This window comes from Choloepus didactylus, chromosome 1 (assembly GCF_015220235.1).
Source record: "Choloepus didactylus isolate mChoDid1 chromosome 1, mChoDid1.pri, whole genome shotgun sequence".
NCBI lineage: Eukaryota > Metazoa > Chordata > Mammalia > Pilosa > Megalonychidae > Choloepus > Choloepus didactylus.
This window is the reverse complement of record NC_051307.1, coordinates 122,377,469-122,403,887: the sequence shown is the minus strand read 5'-3', so window position 1 is coordinate 122,403,887 and position 26,419 is coordinate 122,377,469. Positions and strand designations below refer to the sequence as shown.

At 39.2% G+C, this 26,419-nt stretch overlaps 1 protein-coding gene across 7 annotated transcripts in view; it reads right to left on the bottom strand.

Moving 5' to 3' along the window:
* Positions 1-26,419, bottom strand: part of TNIK (TRAF2 and NCK interacting kinase) — a 433,418-nt gene that overhangs the window by 151,206 nt on the left and 255,793 nt on the right. For all 7 annotated transcript variants that reach the window (XM_037840750.1, XM_037840775.1, XM_037840728.1 and 4 more), the window contains 2 exons: positions 21,125-21,181; positions 5,938-6,063 (listed from right to left, as the gene is read on the bottom strand). In XM_037840750.1, the coding sequence (XP_037696678.1) occupies positions 5,938-6,063; positions 21,125-21,181 (183 nt within the window). The remainder of the gene's footprint in view (positions 1-5,937; positions 6,064-21,124; positions 21,182-26,419) is intronic.

Here is a 26,419-nt window from a genome sequence, read left to right as displayed (position 1 = left end):
CAGCAAACTGCTAGAATATTTGTCCCTAAAAGGCATACAACATGCTTTCTTAATTCTTAGCTCTGCAAGTCTACAATTTTACAATCTAATGATGGCTTACTGAATCATTTCAGTGTAATGCCCTGCTATCTTACTTGACCACCCTACGTTTTAGAAGCTAATTGGAAATTTGTCTCCTTTTACAAGACATTCTAGCCTTGTGATTATCATGGTGAATTGAAAGAGGCAGAAAAATATGTATCATTTTGCTTTCTAATTTTAGTGAAATCAGTCTGTTTAATAGACATTATTTCTCACACAGGTCCAGTTTCTGAATGAAAGGCAGCAAAATGGAGAGCCTCTTTGTCGCTGAGATATAGAAGAATGAGATGGCAATGTCATATGTCAGGAGCCTGCCTTGTTTCTGAGAGATCAGAATCTTTATTGAAAGAGCTCCCTTTTTTGATTTCCGGATCAGGCCCTGAGCAGTTGATAAAGGAGAATCACTTGGCCATTATCAGAAGTAGTTGTATTTTCACAAAGAGCTGGTACTAAACAAGTGTTTATCTCTACAACAAGACTGATAGAATTTGCACAGATTATAATTCAATCAGACACCCGAAACAGCACACATATTGGCTAGTGGGATAAGTGCAAACCTCTATCCTCCAGCCACAGCAAAAGGAATTTTGGGGGAATATTTTATTTGGTCTGAATACAAGGAATAAATGTTAGAAAGTGCTGCTCCTGGTTGCTACAATCTACGCCTCTGTATAACACATAATCATATTTTATAAATGTAATTCTAATAAAATGTCATTAGCATAAAGAGTCAACTGTCTGGAACCTTTGCAGTTATTTGATGAAACATTCCCAAAAGCTTTAATGCCCTGTTCAAAAATGTATTTCTCAGACCTCACAACAGTCTCATTAGTAGTTAATAGGTCTTACTATCCTACTTGAAAGTTGGGATTAAAAGTCAAAGTAAAGTTATTTAAATGTAAAACTTCCATTCCATTTTGTACACCAACCTTTGATAACAGAACTATTTTTCATGACTTAAAGGAGAAGAGTGTAGGGTTTATGGGCTTGGTTCCGGCATCGGACAGTATGGGGTTAGCTAACACACTGGCTTTATCACCGACTAGCTGTGAGACCTTCAGCAAATTTCTTTTCTGAGCCCAATCTTCTCAACTGTAAAGAGGGGATAATGATAACTTCTAACCTGTAGAGTGGCTGTAAAGATCTGATGAAATAACAGGACAATGTAAACAAGCACACTGCTTGGCACATGATAAGCAGGTAGTACATACTACCTGCCCGAGATATTATTCACACAGAATGGCCCAAATTTAGTCAGTCATAGCCTTAGAATAGATATCCACTGCTGTAGTCTATAAACAAGTTCCCACCAATATTGTAATCTGGCATTAATTTCTATTTATTATGTTTATGTAGTGCCGTTACTTTTTCAAATTCCTCCTTAGTTTGTCATCAAATACAAGAAGCATAATTAGAAATCGAAATGATGCTTTCACCCCCATGAGGCCTTTAATAGCCCTGGATCTTCATCTCCAGGGACATAGTAACCACTAGACAATTGCATGTAGCTTGTCCTTAATCCAGCAAGCAGAGTGACTGCTTTAATATGTGAATCAGATCACATCACTGTTCTGTCCCTTCCCCTCTAATGTCTTCCACCGTCCCCCCACCTCACCCAGAGTAAAAGCAGACTGCCTCCATCTCATCCTCTGCGTCTCTCCCTTTCACTCACTCTATTCCAGCCACGCTGGCCTCATTGTTTATTCCTGGAAAACACCAGACCTGGAATGCCCTTCCTTGAGGCATCTACAGTGGGGTTTACCCTGACCACTGTACTTGTCACTGCAACCCCAACCTTCAATCTCCACTACCCTTTCCCTGCTTTACCAGGCACTTATTAACTTTCAGCATTCTCTGTACCTTTCTTATGTATTAGGTTTATTATATGTGGTCTGCAGCTGGAATGAAAGCTGCATGGAAGGAGGGGCTTTGTTCAATTTTGTTCACTGATATATCCTGAACATCTCTACAAGGGTGCCTTTACACCTAGCAAGTGCTTTATACGTATTTGCAGAGTGAATGAATGCATTAATCTGTGAACAAATAAATGAATACACACACACATGCAGGCTTTTGGTTCCCAGCTATGATAGCCATCTTCAAAGGAAGAGAAATTGGCCAGGGTGAGAAGTGGCAAGTAGCAACTCATTTCCAGAGTGCAAAACCTCCTGTTAACACCTTGTAGACACAAAAGGCTAGCTGCCTTCTTCAGGTGCCAATCTAAAAGTGGACTGCAGATTTTGTTCATTTTTTAAAACTTCCAGTGCTTTTCACAGAATTTCAGGCCAAGCTAACTCTTCACATTTCAGAATACCAGAATTTATCCTGCATCAGCCATTAGTAAAATTTGAGACTCCAGGACAGTCAATTAACTTCACTGGGATCCAGTAAAATGAATGATGATTAATTTTCCTTACAGCTTGAAAAACCTCAGGATTAGAAAAAGTATAAAGCAAGTGAAGTTCAGTCTGACCACTCCTCTCCTTCCCTCAACCAACAACATGTAAATAAATTCCCAAATTTTAATAGCTCAACCTAACAAGAAAACCAACTCTTACCGGTCCATAATGCATAAGGAATGATATTAATAGTTAGGTGTGACTGACCTAGAAATAACTCTACTACCTTAGGTGGTAAGCTGGGAGGTGATTCCAAAGCTACATTAATGCTTTCTTTTCATTTGGAACCATAGCCTTCACCAAAGGGAAAACCCTTCTACAGGCAGCATTAAAATAGGTAACATTATCCACTTGTCATCTACTGCAGCTTAAGGCAATATGGGGAGGGAGGGGTCACTGCTTAAAATGCTAGATTCTTGACTATCTGGAAGTCTTCTGAGAGCCCACAGATGTCCCAGCTCATGCCACCTAGTTATATCCTGTTGAACCTTCAGGCTGGTGGGAATCTGAACTCTCAAGAGTACTTGTAGCAACCAGATTTGTACTAATAATACTAACTTCATTAACAAAGCAAGTACTCTGCCCCCATCATATGCCCAAAACCTTCCTTGTGGTGAGGACACTGAAACAAAAAAGACACAATTCTTGCCCTCAGAGAGCTGACTTTCCATATGAGACGTAAAGATAACTTAATGAGAAGCAATTAAAAAAAAATCAACAGTAATATCCAAGCAATAAGGAGAAACAGAAGTGGTTTGGATGCAGATTTAAGAAAAAGACTGGAATAAAATGACATGATAAAGAAAAATATTTTAAAAATTAAATTACTGAAATTACTACCCAGGGACAAATATCTTCAACATTATTGGTATTGGTACATACTATTTTAGACATCTCCCATGCCTATTTATCTATATCTAGCTAGCTACCTATGTCTCCTTTTTCTTTCTTTTTCCCACAAAAATGAAACATACTATATCTAATAATAGCCTCTATAAATGGCTTTAAAAAATAACAACACTATAATTGTTAATTCTTGTCCATTTGTAAATAAACATCTATTTCATTTCAAGGCTTTATAGTGCCCTTTAATGGATATAACAGAATTTACTTAAGTTATTCCCTACTGGTTAACTTCTATATACATCTTTGTGTAGTTACCCAAATATTTATTTAGGATAAATTCCCAGAAGTGAAAATACTGGCACAAAAGCTCAAAAGTTACATACTTTCTTTGAGATATGTGTGTTCACGCACATGTGTGCATTTGTATATGTAGGTACATATGTATACTTTTTCCTTTTTTACTTTTTAAATAGTTTTTAAATAACCTTTTACTTTTTCAAGCCATAGAAAGTACGTATATATATGAATAATGTACGTATTCTAATTGCCCTCGAATGACAGTATAGCAATATCTACTTCCCATGAACAATGGGTGTGAGTGTCCAGTCTGGTTATTATTATTTTTAAAAAAAACTCCTCCAAAGTAGCAGTTAAGAAATGGTATCTAATTCTTTTTTTTTTTTTTTTTTTGCATTTATATTATTAGTAAGATTGCATCTCTCAAGCATCTTTTTTGGTGATTGATAGTTCTTATTTTGTTAGTTGCTGACTTGTTCTCGATCTTCTTATTAGAAGTTTCAGTTTTTTTCCTATTGATCTAGAAAACTTCTTCATCTATGATGGCTCGAAGATGGTCATCAAATATGTAATGAATATTTTCTTAAATTAGTAATTTGCATTTTTACTTTTTTTGTAATAAGGATTTTTAAAAAAATTATATAGTTAAGTCCATCAAAACCAAAACAGTTTTATGGTTTATGCCTTTGTTTTCATATATTTCTTTTTAGGATTATACAGTCACATTTACTTTCTCCTACCACTTTCTATTTTTAGTTTTCACATTCACCTCTACTGTACATTTATGAGGCCACAACTAGAATCTTACAACTCTCTCAGAAATCATATATAAATCATATAAAATCAATATGATCATACAAAATGGGTTTATTTACCCCCAATGTGCATTTTTATTGTAAATTCAGAGCTGGGTCTTATGAGACTTTATATAGCATGGTGTCTAAAATATAATAAAAACTCATATATTCCTAATAGCACTTTCATTTCCAAAGACTGCAGTATCTGATATCAAATGACATAAAAATCTTGTTTTTCTTTAAACTAACATTGTATCCCTTTTTGGCTACCAATTGTATTCACAGTATATATTTTGTCTTCTCAGCTGGATTGTAAATGTCTAATGCATTAAGAGAATAACTTCTACCCAAGACTGAGCTCATTAAGAAACTGTCCATGAAACAGTCATCACTGGATCCACACAGTTTAGCAAAGCATTTGGCATACAGTATGCGCTTGATGATCCACTGAATTCTGTGTTAGATACATATTAAGACATTAGGCAAATGAGCAAAACAGTGAGTGGTCAAAGGGTATTTTTAGAGCCAATGTGAAGGATGAATACAGATTCAACAAAGAAGAGAAAGAGAAGTGGATTAGATAGAAGCCTGTTACAAAACCTTGGCTGCCACTGAATGGGCCTGTACTGGTGGGATGGTTATGATACTGGCAAAGGAGGGTCAAACCAAGAAATTATAGGCCTGGAGGACTAAGTAAATAAAAGTTCCAATGACAGAAACCAGGAAGGTGAGAGAAAAGCAACTTGGGCAGGGCAGGGCAGGGAAAGGAGACGGGTTTGCTTTCAGACATCCTTAATTTAGAGTGTCAGTAACCAATTAGAGCGGTCTCGTAGACTGACCAGGTTATAGACCTGGGGCACAGAGGCAAGGGGACAAGGCGAAGCAGGAAAGGAAAGCAACCTTTGCAAAGTACCCATGCAGGGGTTTTACTCATAGAGTTAGAATTTAAATTTCAGAGTCAGCCATACCCTAGTGATAGGCAAGGAGAAAGAATCACACAGAGCTTGGTTAGATCCTAGCTCCACCATCTCTAACCTGGAGCAGTTTACTTCCTGTCCACACTGACTGCTGTGCCATGGCCTTCTACTGCCATGCCACAGCTCCTTGGCCCCTATTATATTCTCTGTAAACCTTAGTTTCTTCAACCAAGAAACCAGGATAATACTAATGCCTACCTCAAGAACTGGAATAAGTTACGTAATACTTAAAAAGTATATAGCATGGTGTCTAAAATGTAATAAAAACTCAACAAAGGTAGTCATTAGTAATAAAAAAAAAAACTGACTTTAAGGATGGTCCACATTAAGAGATAGAAGAAACGTTTAAAGATATTTAAAAGAATGAGAAGGTATTCAGGGAAATGGGAGAAAAATCTCAAAAGCACAACGTTACGGAAAGCACAGGGGTCAAGGATTTCAAAGAATGAGTTATTCAAACTCAGCAAGGAAGACAGTGAAATGGGCCATCAGACTTGCATGTTTCATGCATGAAAAGCAAATCTGGACAGTGCAACATACCCAGAGTTGGTCATCCATGCCTGGTGGGTTCTTTTTGATAAAAGCACCATAGTATGTAGCAATATTCCGGTGATGAGAATATTTCTTCAACATGTTAATTTCTTGTTTGATTTCTTCCTCTTCATCCTGTTTCAGAACAATAAATATTTTGTCATAAAAATCCATTGTCTTTAGCCAGATTCTGTTTTTTCATCACCATCTCTAACAACTAAGTGCTAAGTTCTTTCTTAAGTATTTTCTTCTGTGGTGATAAATAAGTAGGATTGTTATATATAACTACAAAAAGAAAATAGACAACACTTTGGTAGTCCAAGGGTGTCTTCTGTTTGTACAGAAATCAGGCATAGCATAAAACCTCCTGGAAAAACCCCCCATCCCCTCCCCTGAAAGAGATCAAAGTAGACAGTCAATGGGGATAAAATCCACTCTAAGCCTCTGGGAACTATGTCTATCGAATACCTATCACTGATCATATCTACTATAGGAAAGATTGGGAAAACTGAAAAGAAAAAAAGTAGAGGCTCTTAGATTTAATATTTGTTAGGTTCATTTTCTTTGAAGCCTACTTTTATTGAAGTGCCTGCTTGAAGAGGATGAAAGTCAGTTGGGAAAGGGAGCAAGGGTAAGCTCCCGAGCTCTGGGGAAGTTCACAAAGCAAGAGTTCCTACCCAACTTCAGGAAACTAAACATGAAAAGAAGAAGAGAAATGTGGCAGTGTCAGTGACATAAAAAGGAACACAACTCTCCAACAAAGGAAGCTTCCTAATATTCAGATTTCATTCATTCTGTATCTCAATTTGGAGTTTACCAACTTGAGCCATTTTAGAGGCTTGGCATTACCGGTGGACAGTGTGTGTTTTGCAATTGTATTTTAATGGAAGCGTACACATCTGTTGGACTGCAAAAGAGTATTTTATTTGGGGGGTTGGTGGAAAATTCTCTATCCATGGATAATTGTTCTAGAGGTAGCAATACCAACGACCATTCCTGGGTGAAGTTATCTTACCGTAACCTGTGAGCCCACCCATAGTGGGTCCCTGTCTGCACCCCTCCAGCTGCAAGGGCCTCTTTCCAGTATCTTGACATCTCCAGGTCCTTGTGCAATCTCCCACACGATATCCTTTGTCCCCTTCCTGTCCTTCACATAATTTTTATTTGTCATTCCCTACTGACTTTAACTGACACTACCCCAGGGAGAACTTCCCTAATTCTCTCAGGCAATGTTGAGTCCCCCCACCCTCTACACTTCTCCTTCACACATCTGCCATTTTTGTTGGTACTGGCAAGGAGGCAGGGGTCATACAGTGCTACAGTGGCCCTTTTACTTGTCTCTCTTCTCCATGGATTCTAAGTTCTCCTCTGCCTTCAGATTCCAATTCCAGCACCCCTTTCCCAGTGAGTCCTCCCAATCTGCCTGGCTTGCCCCTAGTTCCATCCATCCATGTATCTTCCTTTGTAGCACCCATCCAAATTGCAACCCACATTTCTCCATCTGCTCGTTTGATTAAAGTTTCTCTTCATAATTGTTTCATAATGACCCAAACACAGGAACCCTGCCTCATTTTACTCTCTATAATATCACCAGCACCAAGCAAAGTGCCTGGGAAAAAATGGGAATCAAAGAATGAGAACCTACCAAAGGTCCAACCACTTAGAGCTGCATTGGTGATGCTTAAAGGAACCATTAAGAATAGGATGCGGGGAGTCGTGAAATGCTGACATTTGCTGACCCCCAAAATCATTTTTAGTAAACAAACAATGGAGATTTGCAAACCTAGGAGAACTGAAGCAGGTTACACAGCACGTGGATTAACTAAGTGGAAGACTAAGTAACCGCCTCAAAATAGAACCGACGATTGGAATGCTGAGCTATGGAAAAGCACCGGGGAAGTAGAGAGAGTGAGGGGCTGGGATGGGGGCTGGAGAGGGCACGGCACCCTGCTGACCAACGAATTCTCTCCTGCCGCCATGGAAGCTGCCCACGCCTTACCTGCAGGCCTAAGAAGAGACCGACCTTCACAGACCTCAACAGCAGGCTCCCACCTGTTGAAGGATCCCTGCAGTGGATCGCAAATGTGTTACTACGGTGCATGTTGGCTATTTTAAACTCACCACATGGGGCCAAATAACTCTGTATGAATGTAGGATGTGAACGGATATACCTTATGAAAGCCAGAATAGAAGGGGAGAAAACAAACCTAAGGATTTCTGTGGGCAGCACGGCTTCCACAGCTGCTTAGATCAAAGAGGCAGACCATGTGACGTAATAAAAGGCACCGATCACTTTCCAAATGCAGCCTGACAGTCTCAGCTTCAGTCTCTTAGTGAGAATTCAGGCTGGTTCTACACGTGTGCATTGCCTGCCTGCTAGATTCTCATCAGGACGCTGGGTGATGGGGGAGAATTAGGCAGTGATGGGGTGGGAAGTGGGGAGGCTGGCTATAAAGAGCTCACCGTATCACTGGAAAATAAGAATTTATAAGACAACTAAATAGCAGTGTAATTTAGTCTATAGTTCAATCCAAAATAAATAGTATTGGAGGTCAGAATGAAGTCACCACATTCTCCATCAATCTGCAAAGGTAAACTGAGGCAACACGGTGATGAGGAAAGTGTATGCAGAGCTTAGGCTCACAAGGATGAGGACAGGCACATGGGGTACACATCCCTTTCTGGCTATGGGCTCTTGGTAAAGTAACCCACCTTTTGTCTGGGTTTTCTCATCTATAAAATGAGAATGATAGGGGAATTATTATATGGCCCAGATTTTGTGAAAATTAAACAAAGCTTGTGAACATTATAAAGCATAATACCATATAGACATTATTTGGTATTATTCAACCAAAAAAATTAATAAGTAAAAATAGTAGGAGGGCAAGCCTTTAAGTAATCTGAATTTGGGGTTTAAATTACACTGTTCCCAAACACAATTATGGAAAGACTTCGGATCATGACTATGTAGCTCTAGCATAGAACCTCCACTTCAATCTTACATGGCCTTGTGCCTGAACATGTAATTTATCAGGCTGCCAGGACTGCTATTCTCTAGATTTCTAGTGCAGGGAAATGAAGGTAATAAGTTATTTCAAGGAAACTGAACACAGGCACTTACTAGTGACTATAAGAGATCATTCAGCCCTGCCACAAACCACCTCTCACAGTGTGGATCACTGAGGAAGATGGGTAAAGATGCTTCAAAAAGACAAAGAGAACAACACCTCTAGCTAGAATTAGACTAAAAAGTTATGAGAAAGGACTCCTCCATTGTGTAATGTATAATATCTGTATCTTAAGCATTAAGTGGAGGGATCAAGTTCATTGGCAAATCAATGGCCATTGATGAAAAACAAAGTAGTAGTACCAAATTGTTGCAAATTTTAAGAGAGTAATTGTAATAAGCAAAGTTTGGTACTCTAGAAAGAACCATTAATTCCATCAGAAGACTTCAAAACTTGTCAAAGCTGATTTATTATGTGATCTCAGGCATGTCACTTAAACTCTCTGACTGCCAGTTATTTTCACCTTTATATAAATGGGAATGAAAATACCCACCTTGGCCACTTGTCAGGGCTTAGAAATTAGTAAGTGCTTATTTAAACATAGTATTAATGGAAATTAGTTCTTTTCTCAAGATCATGGGAATATATTTCTGGTGGACTAAGAAAAAAACAAAAAAAGTGGAGCCAAGACACTTGGCAACCTCTCTCATTAAGAGGTAGAGTCCATTTCTCTACTCCTTAAATTTGGGCTTAGCCACATGACTTGCTCTGACCAATCAGCAAATGTGATGCAAGCAGAGGCTTGAAAAATACTTGTACCCTGGGGCTTGTCATCTCTCATTGCTTGCAGAAAACCCTTTCACCACCAGGTGAGAAGTCAGGGCTGGCCTGCTGGAATGAGCAACTATTTCATGTGAGAAGAGAGATTTGTTTCAAACGTAAAGAAACAGATGATTCCAGGAGATGCTTTTAAGCTACTGACCACCTCTGATTGATGATGCAATGACCTTGATGGTGGTTATAAAGTATAGCCCTTTGGTCCTCCAATTAAAGGAGATTTCAGCATACAGTAATATTTGCTTATAAATGACTTCAAGGGATAAAGGAGGGATTTTATATTGCCTGTTTATTCACATTTATTACACAGGGGAACACACTCTAAGCTCTTACAATATGGCAGGATTTAAAAAAGGAATTAATAAGACATTTAATATTAGTGTGCTCTGTTACAAAAAGCTGGCCTAACATTGAACTTACAATCCAGGGAACAGAAATAAAACCAGGTGTTTCCTATAACAATCCAGGAGACACAATAGTTTGAACTTTAGAGGGAAGTATGCAGTGTCCAGACTCACAAATGCTGCTATCCCTGGATGTGGAAAATGGCTAGAACCACTTCTGCTCCTGCTCACAGCAGCTGCTGGCATTAGAGGAGGTGTCTGTGTTAATGTATCTATCATTTTTACCTTCACCATTGACTGAATGTGACAAAAAGTTGAAGACAATTTATTTTTAAAATTATTAAAATGACAGAACCATAGACGTCATCTAGGATATGTTTTGTTTTTGTTTTTAAAAACCCAACATTTAAAAATTTATTTATTCTCCCCCTTATGTGGGATCTCACTCCCAGGGGTGTAAATCTCCCTGGGAACGCAGGATATAACTCCCAACATCGTGGGATTGAGAACATCTTCTTGATCAAAAGGGGGATGCAAAATGAAACAAAATAAAGTTTTAATGGATTCAAGAGGTCACTCTGGTGGGCATTCTTATGCACTATATAGATAACCCTTTTTAGGTTTTAATGTATTGGAATAGCTAGAAGTAAATATCTGAAACTATCAAACCGCAACGCAGTAGCCTTGACTCTTGAAGACGATTGTATAACAATGTAACTTACAAGGGATGACGGCATGATTATGAAAACCTTGTGGATCACGCTCCCTGTATCCAGTGTATGGATGGATGAGTAGAAAAATGAGGACAAAAACTAAATGAAAAATAGGGTGGGAGAGGGGGGATGATTTGGTGTTCTTTTTTACTTTTATTTTTTATTCTTATTTTTAATTCTTCTGGTATAAGGAAAATGCTCAAAAAATAGATTGGGGTGATGAATGCACAACTATATGATGGTACTGTGACTGTATGATATGTGAATATATCTCAATAAAACTGAATTTAATAAAAAAATTAAAATTAAAATTAAAAAAATAATTTATTAGTAAAATCCCTTCCTCCAATAGAAATTTTATTCAGGATGTCAATATATAGCAGATAAAAATGAGAATCCCTATCAGTAATATTATTTTTATAAGTTCAACTACGTGATATCCTCTTATAAAGTTAATCACATCAACAAGGAAGCTGTTTTAGTGAATACAAAATTAGAACTTTCATGAAAGAAACCTTAATTCACATCAGCTTCAAGATCTCAATTTCTGTTTCATTTTGGTTCCAAAGAATAGAAAATAATCTACATTTCCTAATGGTAAGAGTTATTGTTCAAAGCTTGCCTTGTTATTTCAGTAGGATCTTCAAAGTGAAGGACATTATGTACATGGATGAGGTAACCTAGCGGTACAAATTAACAGGTTGTTGGCCTTTTCCGGTGCAGTCAAGGTTTGTGTGTAACATACAGTTTGAGGTTTGTTTTTTAAAGGACCATTTAGTAAATGCCAAAATATTTTAAAAATTAAATGAGAATTAAGCATATGGGGATCTCCTAAAATTATCTAAAGATGGGGTTCTGAAACTATGATTTATATTTTTACAGATTTAAGAAAACAGGCCCAGAGTGGTTAAGTGGTTTGCCTAAGTCCACCCCTCTTCACTGAGGACTCATGTCTAGAACTCAGGACTCTGCCACTGCATTCTGCAGGCAGTACCTGGATTGTCATATATGCTAACCCTAAGAAAAATGAATTCACTCAACAAAGATTTATTAAATGCCTGCTATCTAGCAGGCATGATGCTAAATGCTAACAATAAAATAATACAACAATGAGCATAAACAGATTCAAGCTCTGCCATAGTGAAACTTACTTCGAGTCTAGTGGGAGACAAGTAATCACACAAATCAAATAACCACACAATTAAATGCAAAACTGCTATCATGAGAAATATGTGGTAGCTGATTTAATTGGGGGCATCTATCCCGAGAGTGTCGAATTTTACCTGAGTTCTAAAGGCTGTGTGGGAGTTTCCCAGTTGGGGAGAAAGAAAGAAAAAATGTGATATGGCATGACTGGGGAAAGAGTTGTCTTTTTGGCAGAGAAGCAGTGTTTGCAAAGGGCCTGTGGCTGGAGGGGGCATGGCATATTGCCTCCTACAGGGAGAGAAAAATGAAAAACTGTCAACAGGGGACTCAGTAATAATAAGAACAACAACATGCACTGAACTCCATGTTCTTCATTTTGTTCACAAAACTCGGTAAATAACTTATTTACTTCTCAGGCTTCTCATACCAACTATACGGAAAGGGTCGCATTAAACACATTAATCGATGTGGAAGCTTAAGCAATTTGCTCAGGGCAGGAGAACCATTAAGTGTCAAAACTAGGATATATCCCAGACCAGATTGGTAATTTCCAGGGCTTATCTTTATCACTAGGCTAACCCATTTCTCTTATTATGAAGCAATGTCCTTTAAAGACACAGATAGAGCAAGCCTGATGTGTATCTTTCTCATATCCAAGCCTGCATTGATGTACAACTTCCAAGAAAACCATGGATTAAAAAAAAAAAGACCCATGTTCAAATAACCCAGAAGTAAACAGATTTTAACCCTAGCAGTGATGTCATTCATTTGGATAAAATGAACTCTTACAGCCTCAAGGGTCCTAGGCCTCCAATTTGGGTAACAGCCCAGAGGAGACGGAATGTGTCTTCCTTTCTGATGGTATGGACAGTTTAATTGATAATGTCTCCACTTCTGGCTGCAGTTACCAGAAAAACAACCACCAAACTCTCTGTAGCCTATAATTTGGATTTGTTTTTCCTTGATCTGACTTCTATTCTTTATATTTTCTCAGGTCTCGTATTCTTAAATATATTATCATTTTGTGTTTTCATGGAGTAAACTCATAACTTATGGAAAAAAAACAAATTGCCACCTCATATTTATGGAACATTGACTATGTCAGCAGGTTCAAAGCTACAAGGGGCACAAAGATGGATAAAGCACAGCTCTTGCCCTGGCCTTGGGAGCTCATTAAAGTCAGTAGGCTTTAAATAAGAAAGGATTTTTTAAAAAGGGAACCCAAAAGATGAGCCTCAAGTCATTGAAGAGAAAGCCAAAATGTTGATGGGAAAGTCAGGCCACAAAAGCGCAAAAAAATTCAACAAGAGAGAAACTAAGAAAGTCAAAAGAGGGGCCAAACGTCGGGTGGAGAAGATGTGCTGGCAGCATAAAGGAGGGGACGCAGCTTCAGAAGGAGGCCCTGTGGTCCACTATGGGGGAATTTGGTTGCAAATCTGGATTTGAACAGCCTGCTAAGATTCCAGGCACCCCAATTTCTGTGTGTCAATTTCCTCATCTATGTGCATCTCAACCCCACCAGGGGGCTAAGAGAATTAATTATTGTTTTGATCAAATGCTTTGAGCTACATAAATGAAAGGCACCACTGATTACAAAACATTATGTAAAAATATTTTTAAAAACTAATGAACATAAATGCTTATCATTTTCATTTTTGTTCTTAAGCAATCTAACACGTGCAAACATATTCGACAACCCACACATCCTGGCCATGTACCTGGCACGTATGCACATGTGCAGAGACCCGGACACACACACAAGCCATCAAAAGGGGCATGTAATCTGCCTGCAAAATAAGTACAGATACTGACATGTGCATGGAGTGGGCAGCTCAGCTTGTTCATTTTTAGAACTTCAGAAGCTTTCAGAGGTCTATATGACATATAACATACAAAACTGAAGGGTGGAAATAGCTCCAAAGGTGGAGGGTTATTGTGCAGACAAAAAACAAAAACACAGTTGCTTATCTTTTCTCTGTTAGAAGTTATCATCATGTACTTCTGGTGACAAAGAACTTGTCTGTCTGATAACAAGCAAAGTAGCAGAGTCCTAAAGGGGGATCCAGAAAGGTCTCTGTGGCAGAAGAGCCACAGGTGGGAATTCCCAGGCACTGCTGAAAGCACCCGAGGGTACAGCTCCTACAGCTGGTTCTGCCCCCTCCCTTCCCCTTCACCTGGCTAACCAAGGGCTAACCAGCCTTTGGATCTCACTTAGTTGTCACTTTCTCAGGGGAACATGTATTGACCACTCAGGCAGGTCAGTTTCCTTCTTAAATTCTCTCTTAGTACTGTGTTCCTCCTTAAAAACTTATCAAAACTGTGATGAAGTAACTGTTTAACCGTTTGTTAAATGCTTTTCACACATGCTGGAATGTAAGATTCAAGAAGGCAGTGTCCATGTCTGTCTTGTTCACATTGCACAACCACCCATTCTTGACGGAATGAATGAATGAAATGCTGTGATTTCCGACTTCAACCTCATGGAATCCAGCCCAATGTTCTCTCCTAGACCCTGCTCTAAGGAACACTGTTTAAATAGCTACACGTGTTTTACAGTAAACCAGCACTTTCAGAACCACCAGCAGTTTTGGAGATCATAGTTGCAGGTCAGCTATTAGGACAAGGAATGAATGCAGAACACAAGTACAAAACAAGAGAAGAAAAGATAGAAACACAATATCTACAAATCAGGTATAGAGAAAGAAAACACATAGGATGCATGGAATAACACCACTTGCATGGAATTTTCTCACCTCTTTCATTCTTATACTATGTGCCTGAGACAAAGTCACTGTCTTCACGGGGCCCTCATTTAGAAGGAAATGAACAGTAACAAAATCATCCCATTGCAAAATGACTGATGCATTAACAAAGGTGTAGCAAAGGGATTGTATAAAGCATTGCAGTGTACCAAGGAGAGCACGCCTAACAACTTTTGGTGAACAGCATGTGTGTGTGGTCAGAAGGGGCCTCAGAAAAGTGAATTTGAGCAGGATATTAAATGATGAGTGACATTCCAGATAAAAATAGCAAGAGAAAAAGAGGATGGGGGCCCCCAGCAGAAGAAACATGTGCAGATACCCAGAGACCTGAAAGGTAATGATGGCTAGATAGGTGTGGCTGTGCGTGTAGTGACAAGTGGCAGGACGGGGACAGAGGCTGATATACAATGGGAAGGTGGGTGGCTGGTAAAGGGCCAGACTAATGGTCTGGCAGCAAAGGACCATGATAATGACCTATAATACATTATCCAAATGACCCACAATGGGGGTGTGATGTCCTGGGGCCTTTGCTAATATACCGAGGACCTACCCTGTGTAAGGCATGTGCTATGTGTCTGGCAGAATCTCTTTTCAATTTCACAACCTCCCAAGTAAGTAATATACTATTCCCCCGTTAAAGATAAGGCTCAGAGAGACTGAGTTCCCTGTCCAAGTCCCAGAGTGTTAAGTACTAGAAAAAGGATGAAACCCCTGATCCCTGGGACTCCAAACTCCCTGCTGTACTAAGAAGCACTCCACTGGCTGCACGCCTTTGGGAAGCTACAACCAAGTGTGCCTAGAACAGTATGTCCCCCTGACTCTTCCAAACAACCAAAGATGGAATATTCCCTCTTTTGTTTTCTTTTTTTTTTTTTTTTTGGAGGGGAGGGAGGGGTCCAATTTATTTCAGTAAACATTCACTGAGCTCTTTAACTATGAGGAAAACCCTCTACCAGAAGCTTACTGGACAAAGACTGCCTCCCTTAATCCAACAGAGATGGAGACTGGTCAAAAACTTCACCTAAAGGAATTTACTGAGTAAATCAGAAATCGGAACTCAGCCAAACAGGGCTTAAAGGAGATGCTTCTAGCAGGCACACCTCCTGTTCAACTTCTTCTGCCTTCCATGTTGACTCTAGCAGTAGCTTGCAGAAGGCATCAGGGCTTATGGCTCCCCACCCTCTTGTAAAAAAAAGCAACTCTGCTTGTAGCTCTTTTACATACACACATAGCTCATTTTATTGCATTTGACTTCACCGCACTGAGCAGATAATGCATTTTTTACAAATTGAAGGTTTGTGACAACCCTGCATCAAACAAGTTCTATCGGTGCCGTTTTCCCAATAGCATGTGCTCGCTTTGTGTCTCGGTGTCACATTTTAATCAAGGTATGTGCATTGTTTTTGAGTTTTTTTGGACATATTGCTATTGCACACTTAATAGACTATAGTGTAAGGATAACTTTCATATGCACTGGGAAACAAAAAGAAATTTGTGTATCTCACTTTATTGCAATATTCACTTTATCTGAGTGGTCTGGAACCCAACCTGCAATATCTCTGAGGTATTCCTGTATTGAGTTTTCTCCTAAAACTACTTGATCAACTGGTCTACTGGGAGAATAAAAAGTTTGAAGAACTTGGAATTGCAAGATAAAATGTAAACTCCTGTCACTGCGTTCAATTCCTTCCTAACCTGCTCTAACTTATCCAGATTCTTGCACTGCTCCCTCCTCAGCACTTTTTTAACCTCAGAAATAGATTATGTGTAGTTCCCAGAAATATTCAATTTCTCTCAGCCTCCATGCTTGGCCCCTGCTGTTTCCTTGGCTGGGAAAGTCCTTTCCCTGATTGTCCTGCTGGACTTAACTACTGCCCCTCAGTGTCCCTTCAATTTTATGAATAACTTTATTCATAAATTTTATGGCAAATAAAATTTATGAGGATTTATTTATAAATATTTAGGGCCATGTTATTGTGAATTTCACTTCAGGGCAAGGACCACTTTTTTATCTTTACATTTCCAGTGCCTGTCATAAAGTAGGTGTTTAATAAATGTTTTTTTAATAAATCAATGAAAACAATTCACTAAATTAAACACTGAATATCCCTATAACTTGAAGACTTATAGCTATGTGGTTAAGAGGATGGACTTAAACTGCTCAGATTAAAATATTCATTCCACCATTGAAGAGTCATGTTATGTTGAGCAAGACACTTAATTACGTTGTGCCTGGTTTTCTTATCTCTAAAATAGGCTATTAATGATATTTATTTTATAGGTTGTTGAGGTGATTAAATGAATTAATATACAGAAAATATCTAAGAGTTCTGTACGTAAGTACTCCATCAATGTTAGCTACTATTAATATTATTTGCAGCTAAAATATTAAAAAGGGAAGAAGAGATGCACTTAGGTAATAAGGACCAAGTGAGTTTTAAATACATCCACTACAATGATATGTTATGGTATGATATAATACTGGAATTCTCTTGTTTTTGCCTATCCAGCAACCTTCCCATCCTTTTCTGTAATAGCTCTTAGGTTTTCCTTTGAAGAATCAATCCTCCCCAACTCTTAGCACCTGTGGTAAGTTCCAGGGCCAGACATCCAATCCAGAAGTGGCAGAAAAGAAAGAGGGGCTGGTTTGCTGTTATTACTGGGAATAAAAGTAATGAGGCAATTGGAACAGGAGCCCGGAGCTGCTGGGAGCCATTCTCACCACCACATGGTGGGAAAAAAGCAGAGCCCAGATGGAGAGAGACAAAATTCCTATTCACATCATGTGATTTACTGGAATCTACTGAGTTTCTTTTTAATTTTTTGTTTTTTGTTTTTCTAACACAAATCAGTAAATTCCTTTTTCAGCTTCTTTCAGTTTGAGTGGGGGTTTAGATACTACAAAGTGTCTTGAGTCGTGTAATCACAACCAGTCATTTTAAAGGTGAAAGCCTAAGACAATAAAGCATTGTTTCAGTAAGTCCTATATGAGCGTCAAGGAGTCACTGTAAAGGGACTAGTTTATACCAGGAGTTTTTATCCAAAAGGGGGATCATTTACAGGGTTATCAAAGAATGATTGTCTGTTCACATTTGCTGGCCAGAAAACAGTAAATACAGGACAAGAAAAAGTGGTCCTCCAACTCTGATGTGCATGAGACCCCCTTGGAAAGAGCAGGTTTTGAAGTGACACCCAGAAATTTTGTAGCGGCCCAGAAGTCTGTGTTTCTCATGGGCAACCCAAGTGGTGCTGGTGCTGGTCATCCACTTCAAGAAGCATGACCCTAAAGGGTCCAATGTCTCTTAGATGCCCTAGGGAAATCAAGAGTACACACATCGAGCTGGGAAGGAATTGCCAGAGAGGGATGAAATGGGAAAATTCCCTCAATGATTTCAGGAACTAAAAGAACTTCAGAGACTGAGTTTGAGTTCAAGCACTATGAAGTAAATGCTGGCAAATTTGGAAGTGTCTCAGCCCTAAACCAGAAGGATACAAGCATTGTTTCCAGTTCTCTCCGTGGCTGTTTTCTATAGAAAAGGAAGTGGTATAGAATAAAATCAATTATTTTAAAAACCGGTTTCATCAATTTCATTACTATAAACTATAGTAACTTTGCAGTAAGTTGTAGCATACAGTTAACAAAGGCAACCTTTGAGAATTCATCTCAGTTTTTAACAGAGCAGCTATGATGAGCACAATTATAACTGGTAAGAAGCTTTTGCAGCATTCCATAGTATACAAAAGACAACATGGCAAAATGAAATACATTGTTTTTTTTTTTAAGGGTACCACATGAGTTTCACAAAGGAAATCTTATGTTGACCTATGAGTAAGGGGGTGATACAAAGTCATTTGATGCTGTATCAGACACCACGGGAAACAAGAAAACCATTTGCTGATGTGTATCCATGTTTGCCTTTGTTAAGGGTCAGTGATTAAATAATGGTCAAAGCTGTGCCTACATCAGGGAAACTATTCAACCCTTCTCATCCAGGGGTCCCCAAGAGAATTAAGACCGAATGCCTTCAGGCATCCATTATACGTACCGTGCAGCTAGAATGGCACTGGTGCTATACTTTTCTTGGGAGAATTGTGAAAATAGTCATTAAACGATTTTCTGTGGGGCTGAGTTTTCTAGTGTAATCCAGTTTAGAAAGGCTAACTGACATCCTTTAATTGAAAATACTCTAGGATTAATAATTGTGCACAACTTTTTTGATTCAAAGCAAGCTGGTTTATTAATAGAAAGAGTGGTTTTCCAACACTTTCAAGCTCACAAATGGAACCAAATACTAGAGTAATATTCAATGCTCTCAGGTCACACTTCATGCAACAATATACAACTCTGTGCACAGTGAGTGTGCTGGGATTAATGATGTCAGTGGAACTCAAGTATAGTTCCGCATAATGACACAACAGAACTTAATCTACAGTGTGAATGTCTTGGACTCCATCCACCACCATTAGCTGTTCAACTGCCAAGAGCATCTCATTATGTGGAAATCCTATTCAATCCAAGAAAAATATAGTAGCATGACTTCAGCAGAGTTGCAAAACAAATTCTGATTTGTTTTGAGGTTGGAGCTTTGTAAAAGATTTACACAGTTATAACGGGGTTCCTATGAGGAGACTGAATCTGATCTTGATTTTTGTGTCAGACCCACCTAACTGACCCTCCCAATATCCATTTTTCCTTTCTTCCTGAGTAACTGAAGCCAGATTTTTAACTGGCCACTTTGGCAGAACAAAAGATTACATTTCCCAAGTTTCCTTGTAGCTAAGGATAGTCAGTGAAAGTAGAAGCAGAAACGTCTGTAAGTTAAAAAGATTTCACTGAAAAGGGCTCTTCTGTTCCCGTCCACCTTTCATTTTGCCTGCCATAGAATGTGACCAGTGGAAATCTGACCGCCATCTTGAACCATGAAGTGACATTAAAAGTGTAAGTCATGCATTAGAATGGCAAGGCAGAAAGGCAGGCGCATCCTTCTTCTCCCACACAGAGCTGCCATACATCACTGGGCTGTCCATCTCCAGATGCCTTTAAACATGGGAAAGCAAGAAACTTCCACCATGTTGAAGCGTCTGCTAATTTGGATATGTTCCGTGCAGTGGAATCCAAACCTAAAGGATAGTATCTATAAGTAGTTTCTTATTCAGTAAAGGTCCAGTGAATTAATAAACTAATTGGAATTAAATATTTGAAGTGGTATGTTACCTATGAAATTTAAATAATATATTAAGAATAAATAAAAAAGAATTAATATTATTTTATTCAAGGGGTAATAAACAAATGGGAAAATTTTTACTGGTTAAAATACACATAATTTAAAGAAGAATTCAGATAAATTTGTGGTTGGGAGATCAATAATAAGTAAGGAAAATGAAATCAATACAGTATGTAATATAAATGAAAATTACTGACATTGGCAGTATGGTAGGTAACCTATCATATAATATATACTTATTAACGGCAACAAACTGAGCCAGAAAATGCATGAATTGAAATCCAATATACAGATATACTGTGTACCTTTTTTATTTGTGTATTGGTTCTTGATATCTTTGTGTGACCCATTTATTCTATGTCTATTTATGCCAGATAATCCACTTCTGGGTCAAATTGAAGATCTGATCTTTAAGCTTTCATGTACAGTAGACAGAAAGATCCCCAAGATAATGGAAAATTATTAACATGCCTTTGATGTCCAGTGCATCCTTTCAAGTCTGATTTCTGCTCTGTACTCTTAAATAGGGCATTAAAATACTTTAACTAGATCTAGCAAAAAGGATTGAAACATTAGATTGCATTTAAAATAAAGTCTGTTCCTTAGATTGCTTTTGATCATCCAGGCAGAAACTTTAGTGTTGCTCTATAATAATATGAATATGTGGTTACTGTGATTATTTGGTCAATAATATTCTATTTTGGAAAAGATTCATGTTAAATACCCTACTAGAATTTTAGAGCTATTCAAGCTCTTGTCTACTCTAGTGTTGGGTGGACCTTTGGGAAAACTGTTAAGACCCATCTCTTCGGTGTAATCGCAGAATTATTCTTTTAATACCTTGAAATCCTTGTTCTGCTCCTCATATGCAAATATCTGTTGTGGTGCTTATGTAAATTATGAGCACACATTGCTCACTGTAACTGCAAGGCAGGTGTGTAGGTATCAAACTAATTAGTGATTTACCCATGACCTTCTCTGCAGCTTTTGAACACTCTTACTTCTTCATGTTAAGCACAAGTGGGGCAAAATCATAGAAATTTATGAGGATTATTTTCCTGAAAATGATTTTTTCAGAGTCATTAAATGTATCTTTTTCTATTTCTAACTTCTCTATTACAAATACATAACGACTGAGCCGGCAAGAAAAGGATACTTTACCCCTGTGACGTCCATAACCTTAATGGCTGCAAGCTGGCCCGTTTTAACATGACGACCCTGGAAAGAAAAAAAATCAAAAGACTTTAGTTTTTATGGGCAATATTAGCATTCAGTTCCAACCATAAAGAATATCTGCCTGGGTCAATGTGACTGTAAGTTAGCGGGGGAGACATACATACATTCCGAGATCTTAAATGCTTTGAAGATAATTTATATAGAGTGTTTATTTTATAAAACATCTTCATGACTCTTTCTTTTGGATTTATTTTCACAGTGGGTGTCAAGTTAAATAAAGAAGGCAACATTGAACAATGGCTCTACCTTCTCTCCAAAATATTACACAACAGCTTGAGCGAGAGATGGATTTTTTATGGAAGGGGAGCTAAGCCTTGGGTAGAGATACAAATATCTCCTCTATTGGAAAGCATTGAGTATGTGAAGAAACTCTAGTTTCCTTGATTGTTAAAATATCTTATAGGCGAATGGCTTCAACTGGAGATGATTCTGCTACAATTCAGTTGAGATTATCAGCGTATCTGTATCTTAAAAGAGGGCCTAAAATAAATAGACAGCCATCAATCCAAACTTGGGGTCAATAAAATACTGCTGAGCACAAGCAATTGCTTCCCTAAGCTGGGCATCTTCGGTCTTTGGAAAACAATGAAGCAGCAATTGCACAGCAGAGCCAGAGGAGAATGGGGGTATTGTGAGGGGCGTCTCAGCAGAGATGTTTTCTCTTCACTTGCTTCTTGAGAAAATTTAAAAGGCTACATCTAGTTCTCAGACAGAATCAAAGACGGACATATCCATTACATCTAAATGCATTTTATATATGATTTCCAAAATGCATTTTACCTACTACTTCCATGAGGCAGTATAATATAGCTTATAAAATCAGCTGGGTTCAAATCCCATCTGCGTGACCTTAAGCAAGTTCCCTTAACTTTCTAAGCCTCAGTTTCCTCATTTGCAAAATACAGATAACAAAAGTATCTAACTCAGAATTGCAGTGCGAGTTAAAGGAAATAATGTATATAAACTGTTTGGTAATGCCTAGCACAGATGAGCTGTCAGCAGATGCTGACTGTAACAACTGAGAGCTTTGTCTTCTGATTAATTTTAAATGCCTGTCTTCCCTATGAGGTTATAGAGTTCATGAAAGCAAGGACCGCGTCTCGTTGTCATGTTTTTGATGCCCTGAATAGTGCCTACCCCACAGATGTTGCAGCATGTTTAAGAATTAACAACAGCAGGTCATAGAGGCACGTACAGTCATGCTTGGGAAGAAGTGATCAGGGTTGGAATTCAGGCAAAATGTGCCATCTTGGTTGGGCCAAATTCGTGATTAAAGCTACTGTATCTTCTTCATGTTCTTGAAACTTCCCCTTTATCTGCTTCTTCTCTCTTCTACCACCTTAATTTTTCCCTCATCTCTGGCCACTCTTACCTGCCCCCTTCCTTCTAACATGTCTTAGATATCTGTGTCTATTTACTCTGATTCTAGCAGTGCTTCCTTCACCTTTTGACTCCCATTCTGCTCCTTCTCTTTCCTCTTCACTCAGAAAAGATCACAAAGGAGACACTAAATCAGTAATCCAGTGCAGTTCCTCATACCTATTTCCACTTTCAAGAAATCCAGGGAGGGAGCTGGTTGGGTACAGCGCAAAGAGCTCTGGACTGGAATTCCAGAGCCTGGTTCTTGTCCAGACCCTGCCCCTGACCAGTTGGTTCATCTGGGACAAGTTATATAACCCTTCTGCACCCTAGTTTCCCATCTGCAGAGTGTGGGGAGACTGGGCTTAGTGGTGTGGGGGTGGGCACCATGGTCACCACACTTCCCATCATAGGGAGCATTTGGAAACTTAGTTTTCACAGTGACCGGATGGGAGGAAAGTAGTGCCACTATGGTTTTGTGCCCAGGGGCCGGCAACACTAAATTTCCAGCAGCACCTGGGTCCATCTCACACAAGGAAGAAGCAGCGCCCGCACCCTCTGTGATAAACACTGAATGACCTCCAAGGTCACGTAGGTCCCAGTGAGATACGTGATGCTGCAAGGACAACCTTGGCAAAGGAACCAACGATGTAAAGTCTTCAAAGTAAGGGCCATATATCATTCCATAAACTATGGCTGTTTCTCTACCTAAACACTGAAGGAAGGTGGGGGAACTGTAGACTAATAAAGAGGTTCTGTTTGACATAATACAGCTGATTCACATAGAAATCCTTTTAATGGCACACACAGCAGATAAAGGCAAACTCCTGCTTATGGCTTACACGGTCCTTGCCACACCACCCCGGTAGGCTCCAATCTGTTCTTAGTTCTGGAGTCTCCAAGACCAAACTATTTGTAGTGCTCTAAATGTACCATATTGTTTCTTGCCTCTAAATGACTGTTTTGTGTTTTCTTGGCCTGGGATGCCCTTCATCTCCTTGAATCCCAGGCAAAATTATCACCTCTTCTGACATCCCACTGTCAATCACTCCTTGCATCTGTGCTGCCAATGATCATGGCCACGTTCCTATTGCTGCACTGAGTCCAAAGGACCAATGGCTTCCTCTCCCCACCCTCTCTCCCTCTTCCCCTTCCCTTTCTCCCTCTTCCACCTCCTCTTTTTCCTTTCCTTCCCCTCTGGCTTCCTTTGTAGCAGAAACTTTTCCCCAAATAAAACCTTAAATGGAACCCCTTGTTCAAGCAGGGGCTTGACCTCTGTCAAAGTCCAGTCTGCCGTGCCCCCCCAACTCCACCTCTTTCCTGGAGGCAGCCCTCGAGGCACCTCTGCCAACACACAGTTTGAGACACATGGCAATAGACTTTCAACCCCCGAAGAAGCAGGGAGATCTGCTTTGCGTGAACAAGGGCACCTCCACACCTAGTTTTTTCCATCAGCAGCCTGGGAGCTAAGCAGATCCAGCCCACTTGGCCCAAGGCCAGAGAGGAGACAGGATACGGGCAATTCACGATGCATTGCAAATGCAGAGCACCGGGCAGTTCTTGGTTGAAAATAAATAAATAAAATAATCGGCTATTTTTAACTTCAGGTGCATTTTTTAAAATAACTCTTATGATGTCACTGAGGGTTAACACTGGAAAAGACAATAACCCATTTTTTTTCTCTATTTTAAATTTCATTCCAAGCTGAAATAACATTTCTCATTGTGTCTGACAGATGACTGAATAATACACTTTGGAGATGGCAGTTTGGGCTTAAATGAGATCCTGGAGGTGGAGCAATTAGCAGCCTCAGCTCAGTCTCAGGCAAAGGTATCCCCACACCAGGGAACCAGAGTGCTGCGGAGCTGTCAAGCTTTGATGAGGGAAGGGCCACGAAGGAGCCTGCCAAGCAGGAGCTGCCTTTTATATCACAAGAGAATGTCAAACCAAATTAAAATCCAGATTATGGCAGACTTTGAGGGAATGGCAAGGAGTCATCTAACCTAAAGATCACCAGGACCCTGAGGCAGAGTCATTGTTAAGACAGCACGTAAAGAGACAACTTTATAAAATCACAAATAAACTCAGTAGGAAAAGCCCCGAAGGCAGCTGATCCAATCCCCTTCTTTTGGAGATGAGGTCAAAATCTCACCGCTAATGAGAGCCCAAACCCAAGACACTTTGTCTTCTTCCCCACTTTTGCCATCCAGCCTCCAAATTAGAAATTTTTATAATTAAAATTTAAAAACAACTTATTAAACAAATCTTTTCATACTTCACTCAACTTGCGTTAAACATTGAACCATTCATTTCTGCTTCACATGGGATTTTTTAAAAACTTGGGGAGCAGAGGGAAGTAGGCAGATGTTATTTTCCTGTTATTATTACAGGAAAGTTTTTGAATGAAAATGCAGTATTATTCCCAATTTTAATTTATTTCCATTTATAAAAGAAATTAAAAATGCAATTATAGCTATCATCTACATTTTATCTATAATACATGTTCAACCGAGGACTAAAAATTAAATTTTGGGAAAAAAGAAAAAAAACTTCTAAAGGGAGATAGGTAGTTAAAAAAATTATTCCTTTTTAACTGGTGGTGTTTTTTTTTTCTCCACAAAAATTAGAGAAAATGTCTTGTCAGATTGCAGTTAGACTCTTTTCTTAACAAATGAAAGAACTAAGATTTTTTACTAAAATAAACAGCAACAAACTGAACAGACTAAATCTAGAAAAACAAACCTGATATCCCCATAGGACCCAAAGCCTAATGTCAGATTATGTCCTAAAGCTTCAAAAGCCTGTCCACAAGAAAGGAAGGAAGGCATCTGGAAGGGGAAAGCAGAAGGCTGGGGTTACTCAGTGCTGGCCAGCATGGGTTCAGCCCCCCAGACACTGAAAAACCAGCTCTGCTCCCCTTCTTCCTAAACTGACCGTGCTGTCTCACTTTGGGGATAAAAGAACTATGCCGATTCTTGTTTCATACAGAATAATTCAACATTGAGATGAAATCCAAATCAATCAAGTATTACAGTATCTTAGCCCTTCCTTTAACCTCCCCCATAAAATGAATGCAGGGGGGGAAATGGTTTTGTCTAAAATAGCTGTGTTATTGCTGTTATTTTCTAAGAAACAGCAAGATGGCTTTAGAGCAGCTAGCCTCAGGCTACCCTGGAAGAGAGTACTTTCATTTCTAGGTCAGGGAAATGAATTTGTTTCCAGCTAGAGCACAGAAGCAAACCATGATGGCTGAAAATGCAGACACTCACTCACCACCCCACCCCCACCGTCCACGAAGGAATCTCACACGGAGGTACACTGATTCATTCTCCTTCCTGCTTTAGCTTAGATTAGATCTTGCCTTGATTGAGGAAGCCTTCTTAAACTCTTCAATTGCAGCTGAGTGCCCCACACTGGTACTTCCACAGCATCCTACACTAACCCCACAGGCCACATCTAATGCTGTGATTTCAAAATGTGTTCCACAAGAACCATGGAAAAAAATCAATACAAATACAAAAAAGTCAGTGTGTGGAACATGTAGCAATGGCATCTGTTTTGGATCCATTATTCCAGTTACATCCAACTATCAATCTATGCATCTGTCTGTCTGTCAATCATTGATGCTGTGGTGCCCCACCCAAATACCTTCTTCAGGACTGGGGCCTCTCGACTGAATCCTTCTCTGGAGAACACCTGGGGTCAAAAGAGCTAACTTACCCAAAATCATGCCCCCTCACGGGAGACTGCAGCAGTCAATGACTGGTTGATACATTAGCATCAAGGCCAGTTCCCTTGTCTCAAAGTGGGACAATTGTCAAGGGCTCCTCAGCTGGTGACCTCTCTTCGGGGTGGCTGAGG